The sequence below is a fragment of the Phoenix dactylifera genome, chromosome 8 (genome assembly GCF_051530095.1).
Source record: "Phoenix dactylifera cultivar Ajwa chromosome 8, Ajwa_hap1_PhDact_Kaust_v1.1, whole genome shotgun sequence".
Taxonomy (NCBI): domain Eukaryota; kingdom Viridiplantae; phylum Streptophyta; class Magnoliopsida; order Arecales; family Arecaceae; genus Phoenix; species Phoenix dactylifera.
Window position 1 is genome coordinate 19,141,007 of NC_143197.1, and position 24,027 is coordinate 19,165,033.

General features: G+C 35.4%; 1 protein-coding gene and 1 long non-coding RNA gene across 2 annotated transcripts; both read left to right on the top strand.

The window, feature by feature from the left end:
- The first annotated feature begins 4,076 nt into the window (after positions 1–4,076).
- LOC103715485 (Zinc finger C-x8-C-x5-C-x3-H type family protein) lies at positions 4,077–23,746 on the top strand. The gene is made up of 11 exons (XM_008803117.5): positions 4,077–4,367; positions 10,902–11,039; positions 11,193–11,226; positions 11,550–11,691; positions 11,817–11,873; positions 19,069–19,166; positions 19,474–19,545; positions 19,707–19,930; positions 20,560–20,768; positions 21,060–21,272; positions 23,445–23,746. Exons 1-11 carry the CDS (start codon positions 4,241–4,243, stop codon positions 23,538–23,540), a joined length of 1,410 nt encoding a protein of 469 aa, XP_008801339.3. The 5' UTR covers positions 4,077–4,240; the 3' UTR covers positions 23,541–23,746.
- Positions 8,851–10,168, top strand: LOC148702716 (uncharacterized). The gene is made up of 3 exons (XR_015968064.1): positions 8,851–8,981; positions 9,058–9,174; positions 10,034–10,168. It is a non-coding gene; the product is annotated as an uncharacterized LOC148702716 (long non-coding RNA).
- Positions 23,747–24,027: the final 281 nt, after the last annotated feature.

Below are 24,027 nucleotides of genomic sequence, written 5' to 3' on the forward strand. Positions count from 1 at the left end.
ATAGTATCACATGCTGCTCAAATTGAGCTTAATTTTACTTGGTTCTAGACTCAACCACTTGATGCGCGAGCTCATAGCAAATTTTATTCCTGTGTACTGCATGGATCTTTTGCTGGTTTTTCATCTTCCAGCAAGCTTTTGTGGGCTAGTTTAAGTTTGGCTCACTTGGTTAAAAAAACACGCCAATCTAGAAATATAGGTTTAGCTCACTAAAACTCAGTTCGAATTAGCTCGATATACTAATATATATATATATATATATATGTGTGTGTGCGCGTATAATTTTAATTATTATTCATATAAATAATATAATATAATTATTTATAACATAAATTATGTAGAATAGAGTATATTATAACTATAAAATAACAATATAATAAAATTAAAATTTTTAAATTATATAAATAGAAGTCTTAAATATTCTTACATTCTTAGTAGTTACTTAAACAAGTTATTCATGAACAGCTAAAACTTGGCTTCAAATTACATATGCCAGCTCAAACTTGGCTCAAATATAGAGCAAGTCAAACTGTATGCTTGACACCCCAAGTTGGAATATCAAGATAAGGGACAGATGGATCGGAATGGGAGAAGTTGTGAGCAGCAAACCCTCGTTAGATAAAAGACCTTTCAATCACCATGCCACACCTCACACTGTGCTGGAGCATCCAAAGTTTTAAACACTACATGATAATGAAAACTCATAAAATTCACCTACCAACCATGTAGCATAACTCACAATGCAAAAACAGGCAGAAAGCAATTTATGTACCAAAAAATATATAAGAAACAACTAGAATACATCACACTAGTTGAGTGATTTTTTGAGTTATTAAAGTATTTTAAATAGAAAAGCCTATGATGTAGGCAAAGGGTAGAGTTTATATCTTCTGTGTGATAGAAGGATTTACCTTCCTTCATATGAATCTATCATTAGATCATACAATGATCAGCTTTGAGATCTATGCAAGTGGATGAATGGAAGAGTTCGAAGTACTTTGAGATCTAAGCATGATGTGATCTAACAGTCAACATTATGAAAGAAAATTAATTATTCTTTCACACGAAACATACAACCCAAACCTGTAGGCGAAACACTATCAATCCTCTGTTTATTATTAAATCAATTGCATGTCTTATTAGTCTATTGCCTCAATCCAAGGTTCCAATATAGTGTACCAGAAAAAGATTTGGATGAAAAACTATTGACTACTTTGCGCAATATTATCTACAAGATGGAGGCTAATGCCGCATTGGTACTACATGATTAGAGGATGTAAGTTGAATTTAAAGGGAATAATACTTTATCAATTCAAATATGATGCTATAAGTAATGTGTGTTTCACAAACTTAAGCTTTTAGGAAGGGCTTCTGTAGCTTTAGTATTGATAATGCAGTTGTGGCATGTAAACACAATGTGAATCCAGGTGTTTTGGACAGTGACTCTAATTAATCTAATATTTTATTGTAAATAGTATCTATTATGAACTACACCTAATGACATTTGTAGCTAAATGATGGTTCTATTTTGGGTTGTCATAAAAAATCTTAAGGTTAGTAGTCCAAACTCTCTCATAGATTATCTCTTCTTGTGGTTGTGAATGCAAGTGATCAACCTTCTCATTATCATATAACAAATAGAGGAATTGCCAGACACCAAAGGGACTGATTGACTTAGTATACGTGTACTACAATTTATGGTTCATATTGAGGAGGTGGAGCTGAAATATAATGATCCATTTCATAATGACTTTGTATATAGTGATGAGGATCCCATGATTGGTTTGCTTTTAGGCGAATAGGAATAACCATAGCTTGATAAGCCAACATTGTTTTCTGACCAACTAATATGATAGTAGAGGAGGTTGGGGCGAATGCAAAATAATGAGTAGAGCGATAAATGTCACACTTATAACCCGTCAATGCCTAGCAACAAGAGCAACCACATAGATCAAGGGGAGTGAGTCAAGATTGCAAGGCTTTGTGTCTAAAGCCTCCACCTAGAGATATGATAGGAACATGTTAAGAAAAGGTCACCATAGAACCCTGTCCAATTAGGAAGGTGGGACCATCTAAAAAGGTGGCTAGTCGAGCCATCCAATAAAGCCAGTAAGGTAAGGGTAGCCAGGAAAAGAAAGCAGTTTGTCAAAGTAGCAAGAAAGAAAAAGGTAAAAAAGATACACATCCACTAGAGAGGGTTAACGAGATGCCCATTTATTTAGATTATGATAACATTGAGCTTTTGGATGACCAGTTGCCTTGATCATATTGTGATATGAGGAATTATTCTAGTTACAGTGGTCTGAGATTATTCATTGGTGGATCTTATTTCATTTATACTATAAAAGATGCGAACCATGGCACACGACATAAAGCTACAAGGATATGATAGCATACCATACAATATAGCAATCATATAATTAATATTTTAAATATAACATTAATATTATACTATTAATATTCAAATATAATATTAATCGTATATTTTAACAATATTACTATATATTATATTGATTCTGATATTGGAATACTAATATTATTAAATACTATTATATATCAATGCCAATAGTATATAAGAATGTTAATAATAGTATTACTAGTTAATTTTACTATTGATATAATAATATTATTTCATTATATTGGAATTCACATTAGTTCTAATATTAAAGTATTATTAGTAATATTATGTTAACTTTGTAAAATATTGTGATAAAATGATAATATTAATGTTAATATCTTATTATTATTAGGAATATTATTTTTAATATTGCTGTATGAAATTCAATATTTATATAGTATGAATATTTGATTAATATATTACTATTATTTTAATAATATTATATTAATAAGAGCTAGATTTGGCTATATTTGAGTGGATCTCAATTCAGATCCGATTAAGTTTACGTTAGATAATAGGGTTACGCATCGATGATCTGAGGTGTTGGAGATGATCTACTATCTCTAATTATTCATAGATAAAAAATTATGTATTTCGAGATTCCTAGCGTATGCATCAAGTGGTCAAAAATTTGGATAATCTAAATAACATCAAATTATATATAGATTTTATCATTTGGTCCATAGATTGGGAGTCTCTAAAGCTTATGATTTTTGATTTATAAACAGTTTAATAATAATAGATCACATCCAACAACTCGGATTATTGATGTAGAAACCCTATTATCCAATAATATAGACCTAATTTGATCTGAGTGGAGCCATATCCAACTTATACTAATAATATGAAATCTCCAATATTAATAATGAAATTATTAAATTTAATTAATAGTAGTTGAACAATTATTAAAAGAGTATGTATGAATAATACATATTATATGTAATAATATTTATTATATTATTATATATTTCTACATTTAATATTAATAAATATAATAAAATAAATAAATATTATTACTCCAACATGTGGCCAAGACTCATGCAAGCTCCCTTTTAGGTCAAGTTTTTACCTCAACATTTTTTTATCTCGACAAGTTACCAAATATGGAGATGAGCATAATGGAAAATTGATACTATTGTATGGATGGCAATTAGATCGGGCCGCGTTAGATATACATTAGGTTTAGATGAAGAGAAATTTTCTTATTTATCATTAGCTTCTTGATTCCCGGAGCTTGGAATTCTTGGAGCGTCTAGATCGAAAAGCTAGAGTCAAAAATACACAATCTAATCTAATTATTAAATGGGTCAAAATGAATTAAACAAGCGAGAAGTCTAAATCTTAATTTGATCCTTTTAATAAATGGGCCTAGACTAATTGATCGATTTATCACTCAAATATATTTATATTAAATATGAAACGATTTAAAGTAGATTGTTTGCAGATTGGATTAATTAGTTGGATCATAAAGTGCCATGTGTCGAATTTAATGTTACAATTCAAATCATAGACGGCCTTTTAAAAAAAACAGAAATTTGTGGAAAGCCAAATTACTGGACCGTAGCGTGGACAGTAGCGTGGGGTGACACGAAGATTTTGGGTTACCACTCCCCTTTGCCTTTATATTTCTCAAACATAGACAGGGTGACGTTACTGGCCAGTAGCGTGGGGTCTCACGAAGATTTTGGGTTACCGCTCCCCTTTGCCTTTATATTCACCGCCTTCTTGTGCCCTGCTGCTAAAATAGTTCTAGGGCTTTCTCTTGTTCTTCTTCCGCCGCTGTCACGTCCGTCCCGTCCGAGGCCGGAGACTGGAGTCCTCTATCGTCTCCTTTCGATCGCGATGCTGGGGCGGAAGCTGTACAAGACGAAGCTGTGTATACTCTACCAGCGGGGCCGTTGCCCTCGCCAGAGCTGCAACTTCGCCCATGGAGACGCCGAGCTCCGCCGCTTCGCCGGCTCTTTCACCGGTAATCATCCCTTAATCCCCATAAAGGAACAAAATAACTCTCTCAAATTTCCATAGAATTTTTAGAATTCTTTTCCTTCTCCTCATGATGATTATTAGGTCGACAGATGCTTGGTTGAGCAGCATACTCATTGAATGGTAGCTGAGTCCTCCTTTTCACACGATTTCCTTTTTTTTTTAATTTTGATTCGAGCTGAAATGCTTGATTGCGTTTCTCTGATCTGTTTTGTTTCGTTTGGTATTGTGAAGATGGTTGAACTTTGTAGTGTTTCAGTGGAAATTGGTAATCGAATGGAACAGTGAAAAATGATTTTGGATAATATACCTGCCACACTGCATTTGGGGTCTAAGAGATTTGGAAATTTTGACTCAATCGTTGCTTAAAAATTAAGGATAAAATCAAAAGAACCACGAGCATAAACATCAATTTTAATCCAACCAGTAGTTTTTTTAGTTAATAAAATGGATCTTGTAAGTAATGTTTCACCCAGCTGATTAATATCCTTGCGAGAATGACTCATGATCGTTAAGATTGAGCGTCTATTGACCTTTGATCTCTTGCATCCATCATATTTTAGAGTGAGGGTCGCAAGGCGGATTTTTGTGCCTATATAGAGCATTGATTCTAGTAGTATTTGGCATGTGCAATGCATGTTTTTTATCCAAGAGAAGTGGGCATCTGATTGATCGTTGGGATACCAAAAATCAATTTGTTTGAAGTAAATCATATACATATACATATACTATTGATTAATTTAATTGTGCCTCTATTTCTCTTTGCCGTAGAGTTTATATGGTTTGTGTATTTATTAGACAAATTGGTGTACTTATAAGGGTAAAGGTGCTGCACATATGCTGAAAATGGGTTATATGGATTGTGGGTGGGGAGGTATGGGCCCCATGACTTTGGGTCGTATATAGAGAGATGAATGCTTAAAACACTTGGAACAAATTTGCAATATGATTAATAAAAATAGTAAAACCTTAGACAATTGCATCTTAGCCATGTGCATCAGGAACCACGTTCCTGATCTCTTATATTTCATATTTTGAAAGATGAAAAAGGATTTTTGTGTAGTCCATTTCAAGTTCCATTTCCTCCATTTAGATGTTTACATTTTACTTATAGATAAGAAGTCATAATGATAGCTAATCTTGTACAACATCTCACTGGTTATCCCCTTTCCTACTAAATAGCAGTGCATTTGTTACAAGTAAGTCAGCTATTTTGTGGGGCCATACTTGAAAATAATGTTGTATTCTTCTTCCCGCAGATTAGCTCCTACCTTTTGTTCTCCAAGCAGCATTTGCTATTTTTAACCAAAGACCAATCTCTTCTTTCAAGAAAACTATTCAAAATCTTCTTTTTTATCCAGGAAATTTATCAGAAGTCTAGTAAGGTGGATTCTCTACTGCCTCTTTAGATTTAGATTTTAGATATGACACAGAATTCTCCACGTTCCTTACTCTGTAGAGTTTAACTCCCAAAAATCTTTTGTTATCCCTATTATATTAATAATTTGGAGCTTTGGAATATTCTTTTCAGTCCTCTCTGTCATTTTTACCCAAAATATCCTTCACACCGTCAAATAAATACAAACACATGTCCTTTTCCTATTTATCTATTGACCCAAGCTAGCTAATCTCTTTTTCCAGCATGCTTGCTGTTAGTTCTTGTCTCCAACTCAATATCAATCCTAATGTATCCTAATTATCACATTGTAGTCCCAATGAGAATAAGTGACAAGAATTAGTTGTTTAACACATTCTTACCTTCCCATTTTTCTCAAATCATTTACTTCACTCTATGTGCCAAGACTCCAAAACTACCTACATGCAGTTCTCATCACTCAGATATGTATTTGATTGCAATAATTTCATGATGAAATAGGAAAAAGATAATAATACTCTTATATGGTATGAAGTTCCTTTTTAACTTTATTCATTTATTTATTTTTCTATGTTTTGGTTAGCCTCACAAATCCACAGTACTTCTTTTTCATAAATAGAACATCACCTTTTCTCTTTATGTATTTTTTGAGAAGCCCTTGCACTTTCTTATATTTTACAGTTCTATTAGCCTTTATGTACTTTGCTAAGTTTTGGTTAGCCTCATTAATCCACAATACTTCTTCATAAACAGAACATCACTTAAAAGCCTTTTTGACCTTTTATGTATTTTAGAATTCTCTTAGCTAAAAGGAAATCAAGATTTTAATGATCATGGATGTAAGTCTCGGCAAGATAGTGCGGCATCCCGTTGCCCCACGTTTGGCTAGGATAGGATAGGAAGGGACTGGGATGGGACAGGTCATCCATTGTCGTGAGTGTTGGGATGTGGTGCATCCCCTTCCATGAAAAAATTGTGATGACCCAGTCCCATGGATTTGGGTCCTACTTAATAATGGCAATACTCGAAAACAATTATTTACATTTATAATAGTCAACCATTATTTGTTCCATCAACCATTTAATTGGATTTTTGGAATAAAATAATGGTTGTTGTAGTAAAGCATTTATAATATGAAGAAATGGAATGTAATGAAATAATTTTTTTAATTCATTGTTCATATAATAAAATCTATTTTCAGATATATCGCAATTTATTAAATGGTATAAAGATTTAGTTTTGAGAATATTATTTTAGTATGATCAGCATAAAGTCATTAATTAATTATCGCTTTCATTATAAGATGGCCATTATAATGAAATAGCAGGCAAATGACATCAGCAATTTACATAGTGCTTTAAAAGGCAGCTGTTGTATGCAGGCAAATAGCATGGTCAAGGGATTGCGTAATGTATATATGGTAACAGGCTACATATGTGGTTACCCTTTTTAACTATTTAAAATAAATAAAACATATTAAGTACAATAAAAAAAGCAATAATATTAGTAATACTTTCGAAATAATAGAAATATTAATAACAAATAATGACTAACAAGTAGCACTTACTATTTAGTATTAAATATTAATACCTATGAGTATGGTATGCCGTATCGACCCGAATCAGGTAGTACGGAGCATATTGTACCATACCGGTTTGGTATCGGTATCCAGTATGGGTGGCGTACCGAGTGTCGGTACGCCAAAAAAATTTTCGTACCATACCATACTGACATTGTGCTAGTGTGGTACCGGTACGGGGTCCGATACCAAGATGGCAAACCTTGCCTACGAGCAATAGTTATAATGTAATCAATATATTATTACTATTAATACCCATATCAGGCCCATCTGAAACCCTCTTGAAACCTAAACATCAAGTTGAACCTGATTCATCCTCATGGAGACACATAAGTGTTGTCTGCATGTTTGGCCCTAGCATGCTAAGCAGGCTGAATATGCGGCTGCACAATTCTTGGTGGATTGATTTTCTTGATTTATATGTAGGATCACCATATATTGTAACTGCATATAAGCAATGAGATGCAATCAAGGGACTGCATTTGCATAAATGGGTTCATTCACCACATTTTAAATCACTGATTTAGATCCATTGTTTCATGTACATAAAGACATGGGAGTGGCATGAAATTAAGATAATGACCATCATGATGTTATTTTATTGATAGACCTTGTAGTAGATTGCTATTTGTATCCAGAACATTGCATTTCTTTCTTAAGATTATAAATATGCACTTTCAAAAACGATATTTATCACTTTATCTATTTGTGTATGATAACAATAGTTTTCAAATTTGCTGTCTTGTATACAATAACTGCTTACATGATGTATTGGATCCTGTTGAATCTACTTTGATGTGCTTAGTCTTCAGAGTTCACTGTGTTATAAATTTGCACAAACTTTAATTTAACAAGATGGAAAATAATTACTTATTGAGACATATAGGATTTAATAGTGAATGTCATTAATAATACATGCATTGCACATGTCCAATTGCTAGTAGACCTTTCAGTTCATAATTTTCTCTCCATGCCTTTAAAATTCATGCATTTAAGTTTCTCTTCAAATCTTAGTCTCTTTGTAACCTCTTAATGCAATTCATACTGTGGGGACTCTATGACTTTTCTAAACTATAGTCTTGGTCTGCAGTTAACTTCTATCCTCTCCATTCTATAGAACAATGGGAATGTAAGTAGATATTTTCTGATAAATCTAAAGGAAAGAAAGTGTGATTTGCCAGCATCTAGGTTCAGGAACAGATTATATTTGGACTTACAAGGTTTAGTCTTTTGTCCCTTAAAGAGAATTTGTAAACAAGGTTTCAATATCAATTGTGCCATCAATATCAATTGTACCATCAATATCAATTGTACTATACCATATATAAACCATATTGCAAGCCATTTCAATATGTAACAACATGGGGATATCATTCGTTTCAGTGTACTTTGAGTAGATATGGGGGTGTATTGGGTCTTCTACCAGAGTAGCATCAGCAATATGGGGACATACTGTGATTTCTGATACATTTTTTGTAAATAAAATCTCATTCTCTAAGTAGTCTTCATCTTTTATTGCATAGGAAATCTTCAGTAAGGTTAAAATTCTTGCTGATATACCAAGGCTTCTACTACAATGTCCAAGGATTCTTTAACTATATCTAAGACCTTTCGTCTCCTAGCTTTTATATGGATTGCACATACTGGTAATTATTCGGGGCAAGACCATTCAACTTGGAAAGACTTTGTGGGCCAGTTTTTTGATCTCTTTTGTGACACCAGGATAATTCCAGAAGTTTATTCCGAGTTGATTTTCAGATGGAGTTGTATCTCTTACGTTTCCTGCAATTGTTTCAAGGATATGGCTTTTATGATTAACCTGTTGCTGATTATACATGAGTGAGTAAAACTGCAAGACTATCCGATATTTTGTTACTAAATAATATATGATTGATAGCATGTCATGTCAGTTGATTGATTGCTTTTGTAAACCAATATTGGCTGCTAAAGAAATTGAAAGCACCTATAACTTATTATATTGCCTAAGCTTCTGACGACTTGATTGGTTATTGTACTTGGCGCCTCTGATCCCCCCCCCCCCCCCCCCAAAAAAAAAAAAAAAAAAAAGAAAAAACGAAAAAACACTTGCATCTATGCCATCTTATATTTTAGCCTTCGACTGTCAATTAAGTTCTTGTCATACACGCATGAAGACACCATCCATATCAGTTTATGTTTATCTCTTGGACTTTACTGACTTTGTAGTCGTCTTTCTGGATGGCGCTATGGTGGTTTAAAGCGACAATGCAGTTTCTGTTTTGAAGAAAAAACGTGCAACATGGTTAGCTTGTTCTACCTACCGGAATATAATTTGTTTGCATTCTCTTACTTTCAAAAATTGAATTTAATGGCAAAAAAAACTGATGGTTAAGGGAACTGAACATAATGAATTAATCAATTCAGACCAGAGGATTAGGGGGAAAAGAGTTTATAATTACTTTTAGGAGTAGAGCTTCCAAACAATAAGAAAGGATATCAGCTGTTACTTGACCCACATTTAGATGAATTTTAAAAAATGATCAGTAGAGGAAAGTTTTAATTAACAGTTTATAAAAAATGTTTAATATTATTACCATGTCATTTCATGGATGGATTTACTCTATCTTTTCTGTTTGGATCTTAACTGCACTTGCATTATATAAACTAAACTCATTCTCTGCTTTTGAAAAATAATGGAACTGAGTACCATTGACTGCAGATGAAAACTATGCCTTTGTTTTTTCTGATCGAAAATCTGCCCACGTGAAGCTTATTGCAGAACAAATGTGGTGTAATGCCTGGTTTCCTTTTGATTTTGTTATCGATCAAACTATCAACTTTCCAACAGCTTTATTAATCTCTGCAATTGGAGGATGCTGGGTTTTGGTAGTCTCTCCAGTTGGTGATGTGATATATGTTGCTTCATTCTGCTAGTGATTCTGTATCCCCCAGAGGTGATACGAAGGATTTGTATGTATTAGGTTTGCTGCATGCTTATCAGAAAGGTCTCTATGTATTATGATCTCTATGTTATTAGCAGGTACAGCATTTACTCGAATTGAGTCATGCGGTTGTTGTAGTTGTTGTTCAGTTGTATCAGTTCCATCTTGGGGATCCATACTTATTAGCATTCTAAGAATTATTGTGCTGGAGATAGTATTCGAGCTTATTCTTGGAGGATGTTTGCACAGATCAGATGAATATACTGGATGGAAGGTTCTTTCTCACTAGTGATACCGAAGTTTCCATTACTCTCCTTTCTGTCACTCCAGAAGGCAGCTATGTCATCTTCTCTATTATTTGTTTTTTCAATGTTCAAAGGGCTCTCTCAGTGACCTAAGATCATACATCACAATTTTGGTATCTATTGTTTTTATGGATCACTTGTTTATGTGGCCTTTTGGAATTGTTGAGGAGGCAGTACTGCTTATCATTATGATTTTATCATATTTCTCAGGGTGATGGTAAGCTTGATAAAATTCATTGGTTCTTCTGACTTCAGTCTCCAAACACCTTCCCTTCAGATATTCAAAGCGGACAAGACTTTCTTCTCCTGCTTGAAACTCGACTATTTTCCTCACTTGCAGGTAGACGGGACTATAGAAATGGCGACTTGAGAGATAAGCTCGATAGAAGGCATTCTCCTTATCGGAGATATGCCCCTTTAAGAGATGCAAGAGGCCATCATTCATTTCGTAGTCATAAACCAATCTCTCATGAAAGGGGTAAGCAATCTCCTGAACTTAGTATTTTTTTTTTCCTCATTACTTTTCACTAATGCCTTATATTTGATACAGCCTTTCTTTTTTATACATATTTTGGTTATCACGCCTTTTTCTTATGCACACTTGTTGCGACCTTTGGAACTCTGCTTGCAGGCTCTAGTCGTTCAAGGTCCCCGATCAAAAGGAGGTAAGTGAGGTTGAGTTCTGCTTAAATAGTATCACAATTTTCAGTGAATAAGTTTTATAACTTAAATTAAGTTTAGTTGTTGAGCAAAACTTTGCAATTTCAAACACACAAATACACCACTATAACAGATCCCTATCTGTTAGTATTTAATCTAATGTTTTCACTCTCCTTTAGCTAACTCATAACTGATTCTTTGTGTAAATTATTGCCTGCAACTTATTTCTCTAGAATAATTCCTATTTGGATTTGGCTTCCCAACCAACAATTGTAACCTGGCGGTGACTGAATTTTGCTTTATAATGAATCATTTGTGGTTATACCAGTGAAAGAAGGTATAGGAAGAAGCAGCGTATGGATGGAGAAAGTGATATCTCTGGAAGCCTTAAAATTTCTGATGGTGCTAAAGATAGAAAAAAAGAAGACAAGGTTTCATCTCATGATGAGAAAGATGATATGGAAGAGCAGGTGTGCATTACTACATGGCCGACCGTCATTTGAAGTGCAATGATGCAGAGACTTTTGCTAATGTTTACTACTGCATTTTTTCCCCAACTTATGCTTTTTTTCCCCCCTTCATTAACTTTTTGCAGTTAAAGCAAATACAGTTGGATATTGAGATGCTTGATGATCATAAATCTCAACTAGAGGTTGGTGTTTTTTCTTCAATACTGTATTTTTTTTATTGTCATTACTGCATTGGTGATGGTTAGTTCATTTAGAAGAAAAGCAGTTATTTTCATTAGACGATACCTATTGCCTTTACATTTGTCTGCATGGAATTGATACTCGAAATTCTTTTACTTTTGTTATCTATAGGTACAATAATGTCATGAATTTCTATTATGGCATTTTTTTTGTTTGAACATGTGAAACATCTGAAGTAGCTAATAGGAAGCTTGTCTTATTAAATGTTTCTGAAGCTTTATTTTTTTTTTTTCGTACATTCATAAATAAAATGTGACTTTCTTTGTGTCAGTAGATACGTCAAAATACTATAATTAGCCCTTATTTATTATCTAACCAAATTATCCTTTGTTTGGTAGTTTTTAGGGGTCTAATAAGGAAACAGAAAGGATGTTAACTTTTTGATTTTTCTTCCAAACTCTTGAAGCGAGTGGCCAAAAGAATTCTGCTTCCTTAATATATATCACATTTCACCAAGGCAGTCCCCTTCAATTTGTAATTGACCAAAGTTTATATAAAAAGTTTCCTGCTTTCAAACGACTTGTGCACTCCTTGTTGCCATAAGCCAATTAAGTTTCTTAGAACCTAACGAAGACAACTTGAACTAGCTGTTCATCTTGATTAGGTTCCATAAAAATGAAAGTTCATCAAAAATTATTGCTAGCATATAGAACTCCAGCAAATTTTTATTCTTAATTGTAATCGGTCTTTGCTTATGATTTAAGTTATATATTTCCCTATTCATAATCAAATTTTTAGATGAAGCTCTATTTATATCTTTGTTTTTCAATAGAAGGAATACAAAATTTTATTAGAAGATATATGTATAATTATCTAATGAAATGATTATAAAGATAAAAGAGATGGCAGATTTAATAGAAAAAAGGTGGAAATCCATCCATAAGAATTTTGTTGCAACCAATATCGGCGGAACCGATACTGGGCAGCATATCGGTTGTTTGGCGGGACAAGTCAGTATGGGCCCGTGTCGTGCTGGGCCCGCGCTATGCTGTGCCGGGCCCACACCGACACAGTAAAGGAGGCGGGGGAGAGAAAAAGAGAGAGAAGGGGGAGAGGGAGGGAGGGAGGCCGGTGGTGGGCCGTCGAAGGCCTGTGACTCGGGAAGGAGGTGGAGGAAACCTCCTGGCTAGAAAACAAGGTGGGTCCCCTGTTTCGTTCGAAACAGGGGTTTGGTCTTGTTTGCCGGATGCAGAGTCGCAGAGCTTGGAGGACCGGCCTCTGCGGGCCTCCACCGACCTCCACCTCCATCTCTCTTCCGTCCTTTTCTTCTTCCTCTCTGGTAATGGATTTCGTTTTCATTATCGGAATTGTGCTGGTCAGCCGTCGGAACGGCCGGAACCGCCCGGTTCGGGACGGTTCCGCCGACCCTGGTGGCAACTATTTCAATTTAGCTTTAGGATCCTCGTTTGACAAGTATCCCTATTTAAAGCAATCTAAGATTGTAGAAAAAAGGGCAGAAACTAGAACAAACAATAAATGATAGAAGTTTCTATAAATCTTATTTATACCAACTAACATTTGAATAAAGAATTATAATGCATTTATCATTAACAGATCAGAGCAAAGGGATTGGTTCGATGATTTACTAAATCATCCGCAGATCAAAAGAATTTGATTGTTGCGAAATTTGGAAAATGTTCATTCAACTAAGCTTGATGTCAGAACAATGGTTGAAGTGTCTGATGAAGGGAAGATAGCGGGCATGCATAATTAATAGACTATAATGTTCAGGATATGTATTTAGCTTTTCTTGTCATGTTTGGTTTTCTTTCATGGCTAATTTTCAATTCATCAGTCTTGCATTATTAAGTGGTCATGCGACTTCACAACTAGCCATGCAAGTTCAAGTGTCATAATTTTTTTATATTATGGAGAGCTATTGTTTTCATTTCACATGAGAAGAGACAGAATTATGTTTTCCAGTATCGGCATCTAGAGGGAGTCCTAGTTTGACATGATATTATTGAGTTCAGAGGTGGTATGAAGCTTTGCCTTGGACTCGCTAAAAATAAATTGTTGTTATGGCTTTTGCATCCTTTCTCTCCACTTAGACATTTTTTCAGCTTCGAGATAAACCACTCCACTATAGGCACTTGGGTGCCTTGTATCTTGGCCTAAATTTGGGGACTTTTACTATCAAATGTTGCATCTCTGAATTCTTCCCTTAGGATTTATTTTTCTCTGATTTTGCTGTTTATTTTTCATGGTGTTGTTTTGGTTTATATTTAAGGCTTAAATTTCTTTTCATACTCTCCTTGATCTCTTCTAGGGAGCCTACAACTACTGTTTCAGCCATCGCTATATCTTTGTATTTAACATTTTCCTGAGGTCTAAATCAGTTAGATGACTTGATGCCATCTGTAATTTTTGTATTCACTTCTTGGCATCCTCAAAACTATGAGATTGATCACTTCTTTAATGTATCTTGCTCTTCCGCCATGGGCTTTGTTGACTTGCTTCATGATGCCCAGGAATACCTTGTAACTTGACCATCTTTTTATCATGCTAAACATGGTGCTTTTTCTTGTCTAGATGATATGAAAGTATTACAATCTGGTACCTGATCAAAGCAATCTACTTTGATGCTGATAGCTTATCGAATGAATACTTATTTCCAGAAACATTTTAAGAATATTTTCCTACTTAGCTAACTTTTCCTATTCAAGCAATCTTCTCACCGTATAGTTTAATAATCTTAAAAGATGATTATCCGATATTTCAATTTATTGTTTTCTAAACCAGTAGAGACTAGGAGGTTAGACTCCACCTGCAATGATGTTTACTTGATTGCCTTTTGTTGTTTTGTTGCTTTTGCAATTAGTTTTTCAGCTTCTTTTACTTTGTTACCATCACAACGTCCTGAGGGACAACTTCTTCTAGCTACTTGTTATTAGCTATATTGGTGTAAATGGTTCCTTACCCATAATTGAGCTATTTTCATTTTTGTCCCGATTTAGCTCCCAAACTACTTGTTACCCCATCGAACCCATAATGTTGTTGCTATTATATTTTGTTGGTGCTTCTCTTGTCTATGGAGCTACCACTTAGTGAATGTCCAATATTTCTTGGTAAACTCCTGGGGTATATTATTCACCTTGAGTTCAAGAGGGGTGTTAAAGGCAGTTACTAATAGCCTATTGTATTTTATATAACAATTCTTCGAACTTGATGAATTGACCAATTTGTTGTGGATGGAATTCTTGGTTTGTCCTTTGGTCAATCTGCCAACCTTGTAATTTGTGCATTTCCATGTGGATTTGTTTGGAATCCTCCTCCCTAAACCTCAGAAAAGTTGATCACTTCATGCACCAAATCCAGAAGAGAAGAGGGCTAGAAGAAAAAGCGATGTTTTCCAGTACCACATTCACCACCACCCGGGCGATTGGTGGCTCCATTCAGATCCAGCCAAAGGAACCTCGTATTCCTTTGTGATGATTAGCAGTGACTTGGTCCCTAGACACCAGCAATCACCATTGTTTCCCAGAGAGAGAAGGCAATAGGCACAGAGGAATGAGGGGAAGAGATCAAGACTCGAGAAATCTTACTGGGGGATCGACCTATAGCATCCAACAATATACTTGCTTTATACAAAATTGTCAATGGCCTTTTGTTGCTAGCATATTGTGGTGGTTGAAGCATAGATCGTGATGAGCTTTAAAGTGCTTGGTCTTTGGGAGGGCCATAATGGGTCAATAAAATCTGATCGTATCCCTTTCCATGGCTGGTTTTGATAGAAATTTTAGATATTTTAGATCTAGTTGGTTTTGCATCCAAATTCAGATATCTATTTATAAATCTTATCAGATTTGAATCCAAATCTGGATATGTGGGAAAAAAATCTTCAAAAACCCTTTCACTTAGAATTCAAATTCAATAGACCAATTAGACCACTCAGAATTTGAATCGGATATCGGGTAAAAATCTTTAATATTGTTAAAACAAATCCAATCGGACTAGTGACATGGACCTGTGTGTCACGTGCAATCTGGATAGTGGATTTTGTTCTCATCATTTATGATTATATAATTAGTGTAGATTTTCATTATTTTTGTTGGAAATTTGATTTATATCTAAATAGTGTCAAACTTATATCTATATTTGGATAGAAAAATATGGATATGCTTCATATTTGATCTGTATCTGTATCCGTATCCATTGAGTAGAAATATGGATGCTAATTTTGGTATCTATTTAATCCGTATTTTTATTCATACCAGCATCTGATCCATTTTTAGCGCTAATCTTTGGCCTTAAGGATGGATCCCCTTAGGGATGGCAATGGGGTGGGTATAGGTCAGGCTAACCATTACTCATACCCGCCTTGCAATTGGGAGTCATGTACCCATACCCACTGTGTACCCACCTTGAGGCAGGTAAAATTGTAAAAATTATTTTTTTGCATACAAATTAAGCAAATAAAAAAGAATATAAAAGTAATCTCGGTACTTCACATAACATTAGACAAAATAAGAGTTGAAGGCATAGAATATAACAATGAAAATTTTCAACAAGAGTAGAAACAACAAACAAAAATGTTATTTTTTAGGAAATTAAATGTTTCTTAAACTAAGAAAAGCAATCAACTAAAAATAAACAAATAAAATCATATTTCTTGTAGCTTTTCTTATAATTAATCTTTTTCATGATCAATCACGATACTTTCTTCTCCATTATCGCCACAATGATCATAATCATCAAGGCTTATTTATATAATTAGGTCAGGTTCGGGGTGGGCATCGCCCTCATCTGAACCTACCCTGGACCCGCTATGGGTTTTACAATGAGGAGCCATCCCCGCCACCGACTCTAAATGGGTTGGGTAAGACCTGCCCAATATTGGTACCCGATGGGGTGGAGTAAATTGCCACACTAAGCCTCTGTTTGTGAATTAGCAACATGCATTATTTTCCTATTGTTGGCTTAGGCAACAAAGGATGTACTGATAAGAGATTGGTTGCAATTGACCTGATATCCCTTTGTATTTTTCTTGTCAGATATGAGGTATAAAATAAAAGATAAAATCTTACATATTTGCCTTTGATTAGTGATGGATGCAGTTGAGTAGCAGTTCTATGAGGTGACTCAAATGGATGAACTGCTTGGGATAGTAGGCTGAATGAAAATTTAGGAATTTTGAATTCTGGACTGACTGGACCCACTAAGGGGGTGGGTAATGGGTAATGGATCAACTTGGTTTCAACACCCACCCACCCACCCCCCCCTCTCCTCCCCCCCGGGGGGGCTCCTCCTCCTCCTCCTCTCTGCGGGATTTGGACGCAACCTCTATTTTGAACTGCAGTTGTTCAATGTGAGGGTGACATGCTCTCTTGAGTATCAAGACTCCTTCCTAGGTGTAACTAATATTTTAAGGTCTCTCTCTCTCTCCCTCTTTTAAAAGTCACATGCATTTGCACGTGCACAACACTAGTTGGTATATGAATTATAATGCTTATATGTAAAGCATGTAATACTATTTTTTGAACCTTTTACAGTGTTGGGGGAAGGATTTCTTGCTTGTCTTTGAATTTTCTAAAACTGCCACTAGTTCCATAATGAGTAAGTGCAAAGCAACCATAATTTTCAGAAAGCTTGTATCTTATTAGGTTTTGTGTTATCATCGAGAGCCTCTTCAAAAAAAATTTCATAAAGCATACTTGTTATTGGTCTATTGATGATTCAGTAAATGTGCTCATAATGTTTGAGTCTTGCTTATCATGTGTATTCCTTGTGCATATGCTTTGCCTTGTGCTTTAGTCTGAATAGTGCAGTTACTCCAACACTTTCATCCCATATTTCAAGTTAAGAGTCTATTTTACCAAGCATTTTTGTCACTTTGCTCTAAAGGGAGGGTGGGGGAAAGGAGAAAACTCTTATTTTGTCTAGCATGATCTTCAACATGATGAATGTTGTCCGACATGCTTCTTCTGTTGCTAACAAGAGGAAGATGTGGGTCCAAATGAGGTGTTCCATTCTTTCTTTAACGATTTTGCTTGATTTAGTTCAAATTTGTATTTTTTTTTAAGTGGCAAACAATGTCAACAATGATGTTTTCTAATGAATTGATATTAGTCAATGTAGTTTCATATAGAAGGTGAGCCTTGGCGCAACAATAAGGTTGCTCTATTGTGTTCAAAACACAAAAATAGTCTATCCACACGTTTAGGGAAAAAAGAGTAAAAACAAGCCCAGAAACTTGTAAGTTTGCATGGGCTTAATGCGGAGTCAGAATTTTATGGCTAACTAATAAATGGAAAATTCTTTCTGTTGAGGTTCATAGTCATATTTTGACCTTATGTATTAGCAGGCCTTGCAAGAGATAATATCTTCTAAAATTTGGAACAGTATCTTCGTATCATTTATTTGCTTTCTTTAATGTTCTGTTAATCTTCATATTCTTGAGCTGTTCAATGAATTGTTGTGGAATATCCTTATTTAGGATGAGTAGCATGTAAAGTCTGGTAATGTGCTAGAAGGAATACAGATAGAAATAAGCCTTGAATAGAAAAATGGAACATGCACAAATAGAGGATAATGAGAGAAATGACAGATGGATTGGATGTTCCATTCAACAGTCAAGACTCAAGAGTATGAACAAGTGAGGCTGGAAGTGATTGGTTTTGTGGGGGGGGACTGGATGAGGCTGGAAATTCCATGATAGAATTATCAAACAAATTTTATAAATTGACTCTAAATAAGTTTGTTTTATTTTGTTTTTACCATAATTTTCATCCATTGTTGGAGAAAATGTTTTGTGCAATGTATATGCAGAGCTGGTTCATTTTTACCATAATGCTCATATATTGTTGGAGAAAATGTTATGTGCAATGTATATGGAGAGCTGAAAAGTGTTTGCATTACTTTCTTCATTGTCTTGTGTTGTGAGTTGTGACAACAATGTCTTATTATTTGTCCTTCGATTTCCCCTGCTGTTGTAGTTATCATTTTTCAGTTGCTCTTGTATATACTCAGGGTTGATTCTTGTGGCTATTGTTCTATACTGTTATATTTTTGACGCATCATATGTCTGACATTGGCTTGTTTCTGCTATATTTCTAGAGCTCATGATGTAACTTTTGTGGCTGCCTTGCTGCATAGTTGTTTCTTTTGTAATTTGTAGTTACCTGGTTTTGTTTGTAGATCTTTTTGGAGGAAAAAGTTGATGAAGCACAAAAGCTTTCTAGCAGAATAGAGGACCTTGAGTCAAAACTGAACAAGGAACAAGAAAATTGTAAAAGGTGTTATTTTGCTCTCTCTCTCTCTCTCTCTCTCTCTCTCTCTCTCTCTCTCTCTCTCTCTCTGTCTGTCTGTGTGTCTGTCTGTCCGTCTCTTTTCTCCCCCTTCCTCTCCTTCAAGCATATTTTATATGTCTTTCACTGGAATATATATTTATATATATATATGTTTATATATATATGTAGTACAAATATATATATATATACCTCCCCCCCCCCTCCCCAACACACCACTTTTTTATTACTTCTTCAATAAGGAACATGCATTTTATCTACATGTCTGTTTTCATTCTATTGATTTTTTTTGTAGGATTACTTTAAAAATTAAAAAGTTTATTAAAGCTCATGGGCGTTATGTAAAGGCACAGGAGGAGTTGAAAAGGCAAGTCTTCCTCCACTTATTTGAGAAATGAGAAATGTCTTATCTTTTTATTATTATTTCCCTTTTTGGTTGTATTGGCTTCTAGATTATTTTCGCTCTTTGTGGACATTTTTCCAGAGTAACCAAGTATGGGTGATTGATTCATGACTGCATTCTGGCAGATCACAAACTCGTCTCCAGAAGTTGGGTGATCAGCTTAGTTCGGAAACCTTAAAGACTAGTGTCAACGAAGAAGATTCAAGTGTAAATGTTGTAAGTGCTGGAGAGCCTAATGGTGATGGTGATAATCAGATCAGCCCAAGGAATGATTTGCTGCAGAAGAATGTTTCGTCAGCCAACAGGAGATTCTTTGTTGATCCAGCAACCAGTGAAGAAGCAAAAATAGGTAACTCCTTGAGGAGTTCTTATCTTAGTAGTACCTGGACATTCATATATTTATATTGCTGTTACATTACTTGAAATGTTTCCTTCAAGATTTGAACCTGAGAGACATTTTGTAGTTGCTAACTAGTTGTTTGACAAGATAAATACACAGAAAAATGCCATACTGTTCGCTAATGTTCTGTATATTTCTCTTTGTTTTTATTCTTTTTTTGTTCATCATTGGTATTTAATGATATAAATTAATTTTATGAATTGTAGCATTTTGACTTGTGCATTAGATTTTGACTGGCATTACGGCTTCACACTGTTGTATTAGCTTGAGCTTACACATTTTTCATCGTATGCAATTTATGGTTAGTCTTATGTGTCGATCCACTCTAGCATTAATTTTCCCATCTAAACGTTTGGTTAGGTAGTAGTTAAATTTTTATCTTATCTTTGCTAACATCCATAACCTAATTTCCTATGGTGCTTGGTGCTATGATTTATGACCATAAATTGGGTAAGATATCTCTTTCGTGATGGGTAACCCGTTCTCCTCCTTCCCCCCTCCTCAAGACTTTTGCTTTCATTTCTAGACTCTGCCTCTTTTCCCCTTTTAAATGGTATTACAGGTTTGTGTTGTCGCAGGGAATTCACAAAAGAGAGAGAGATCTTCAGAGGTGATAACTAAATCAGAGAAGCTTATTAAGTCTGAAGGGCCTGCTTCTAATTCAGAACATAATAACAAAGGAGCTGAGACAACAAAAAAAGTCCTCACTAGCAATAAGTCTTGGGCAGGCGACTACAAGCATAAACAAGGAAAATTTGATTCTGCTAGTGCTGCCCCCCTGGATAAGGTTACATAATTTCTTTCTCCCTCTATTATTTTTGCTTGCACTGTTGATAAAATGCTCTCTAGATTCCAAGTGAGAAATTCTGTAAATTTACCTCTGTAGGTACTCACTTACTGTCTTTAGCAAGATACCAAAGAAATTGATAGCTGTAATATGGAAACAGCTAAAACCTATATTGCTTTTTAGAATAAGAGTCAGCATGTTATTGAAAATTTGTTGGACCCTTTCCCAAGTTAATGAAGAACTGTATTCATCATTTTCAACGTGCTTAAGAAGATTCTTGTTACTTAACAGGTGAAAAGTTCTGAATCGAGACACTTATTGCCTTCAACCAGTATGGCTGCTCATGCAGTAGATGAATTCATTGAAGTCATTGAAATTGAGGAGAAACATGAAGCAAATGAAACTGCAACAGATTTTGAAAATGGTGATCTCGATAACAGAACCACCAAGTCAGCTTATATGCCACCCCCTCCTCCACCAGTCACTCAAAATGCATACAAGCAGGTTAGGAAAGTCATATCCTTCTTTCAAGGAGATTGTTTTGTTGCTTAGACGTGAAGGGTGGACAGATCTATTTCGTTTGCCACCTACAGGGCAACTACAGCTGTTTCAATGGTTGACCGTGCTTAAAATCATTTTCTGCTGTTTCATAACTGTAGGCATATTTTTCTAGTCCAGTTCCATTCTAGGCTTTGCTCTATCATGTTATCCTAATTGTTTGATATGGTATTATATTTTAAACCCACTAGTCTACATACCCCCTTGGGGCGGCCCACTCCTTGTCACTAGACCTGCTCATTGGGCAAGCCGGGTCGGGCTCAAACCCAAGTATGACCAAAATTGGCCAGGCCCGAGTCTGGCCTGGCCTGGCTTTCGGGCCTACTTCCCAGGCCCGGTGCTCAGTTAGGCTTCGGGCCGAGCCTCGGGCTTCTTGGTGGCCCACTCCTCCCTAACTTGATCCAATCTTCGGCGTTGAACACGGAACACCACATTGAAGAGTATGGAAGAGGACTTTGATTGCCATCTAATGGCAAGCAACATTGACGTGGCGGTGGTGGAGGGCGTGGAAGCTCTTACGGAGGGCAGCGAGCAGGTCAGTGGTGGTGGTTGATGGGAGGGGAGGAGGGGATGGAGAGATGGGGGTAGGAGTCGGCGATAGCGATGAGGACTGGGGGTGCCGCCAATGGGCCGGCCCTTTGATAATTCGCTGTCGAGGGGTTAGGAATCCGCTGTTGATTGTAAGGAAGAGGCTCTAGCTGGGCATGACGGTTTGGGGGAGGGTTTGGAGAGTCAGTGGGGGTCAGTGGGGGCAAGGATGGGAGGGGGAGAGGCGGGGGAGGAGTTTTTTTTTTTGGGGGGGGGGTGAGGTGGGGTGGGGTGGCGGGTGTCGAGGGGGTGGTAGGAAAGGGATTGGGAGAGATTTGGGAGGATGAGTGGGCAGCATGGAGGGAGGAGATAGGGTACAAAGGGCGTCATGAAGAAGATGACGAAGAATATGGGAAAGGTATCTTTATATTATGTTTTATTTTACATGATATATATATATATATATATATATATTATATTATATTATATTATATATATTATATGCTATTTAAATTTTCAGACTTGGGTCGGGCTTGAGCTAGGACGATGTAAACTTGATCCCGGCCCAACCCGCTGGGCTTAAAATCTAGGCTCAAGCCTGTCTGAAATGCTTCAGGCTCGAGCAAGCTGGGCAGGCTGCCCGGCATTTGAACAGGTCTACTTTCAACATACACGAACCATGCTTTTAAGCACCATGTGTCAATAGTTATAAGAGAAATAACATATGTTATTTTCTCATTCCAGCTTTCTTCAAAAAAAAAAAACAAAATAGCTGCTTCAATAATGGTTGTCATTAGCCACTATAATAGGAATCAATGAATAAAAAACCCAAAACAATGGTGTTATGTGACAAATCCTATTATTTTTTTAGTTTAATGACTTTTATATCTATAATAGTATTGAATTATGCAAAATAGGCATTCTATCAACAGTGAAAATATCAATAATGTTTGTTGTTTGTTCTAGATAATTGTCTTTGTAATTAAAATGCTGATGATTATTATTTAGACTCCAATTCTATTGCATATACAACATAATGTAGGACTTTCCAAAACTTTAATGGGGTTGTAGAAACATAGTCCTAATCATTAAAAGAACTATTATTATTTAATGAAACCAGTGAATATCATAAGTAGCAATATTTATCATTCTATCCTAATTTTACCTAAAGTCATAGGATTCTCTGAATCACGGAATCTTAAAATGACAAATTTACTCTTTGAACCATTCCTGTTTTATCAAATCATTCATTAGGTAATATATATTTTAACTCTTTCAAGAATTCTTCACAAGTTATTCATGAACTTATTATGAATGACAAATTGATGTTGAGTTATCTGGTGTTATTGGTGGTGATGCTCTTGCTATTGTTTGTTGATATCTCTCTCATGTTTCTTTTTCCATGAACTCGTGTGCAAAATTTTTGATATCTTTTTTCAGTCTTAACTTTGACACCCCTAGCCAACAAAGCCTTTAAAAGGTGTCCTTTTGTTACTATTCTGGTCGATCTAAGATTCTTTCTTTATCCACCTGCAATTTGTTGTACATTGTAAACCTTACCTGGACTTTTTTCTTGCTTTGTTGTTTCAGTATGAGGGTGATGATGAGGATGTAGATGTGGAAAAGGTGGATGCTGAAATGGTAGACTTAGATATCAACAGTGAGGTGGAAATTGAGCAGATATAGCTTAAGCATCTTCTAGATTTGTTAATCTTGAAAGAAAGTTCTTTTATGCTGATAATTTTTACCAAGTATATTGCTAGTCTTGTGCTTTTGAACTTATTGCTGGCGATCCAGTTTACAGATGCTTGTTATTTTCTTTTATTGTCATATACTCCTCTTAAGTGGGGCTCAGCTCTGAATTAATCAATGTGAATGTTTATTACTTTTCAGTTCATGATTTGTATTTTTGTTTACTTGTCTTTCAGAAAAATATTTCTGACTATTGTCATTTTTTATTTGCCGGTGCAGTCTCGTGTCTGTTCATTAGTTCCCATTAATTGCGACTCCCAATATATGACCATTCAGGACTTTATATCACTCAACTTATACACTATCAGATTCATTACACTTTATTCATTATTTATTCTTGAAAGCATCGAACTTAATTAGCTCATTTTTGTACATAAAACCTGCATTGGTACTTTAAACAGTTCCTGATATGAGAACCCGG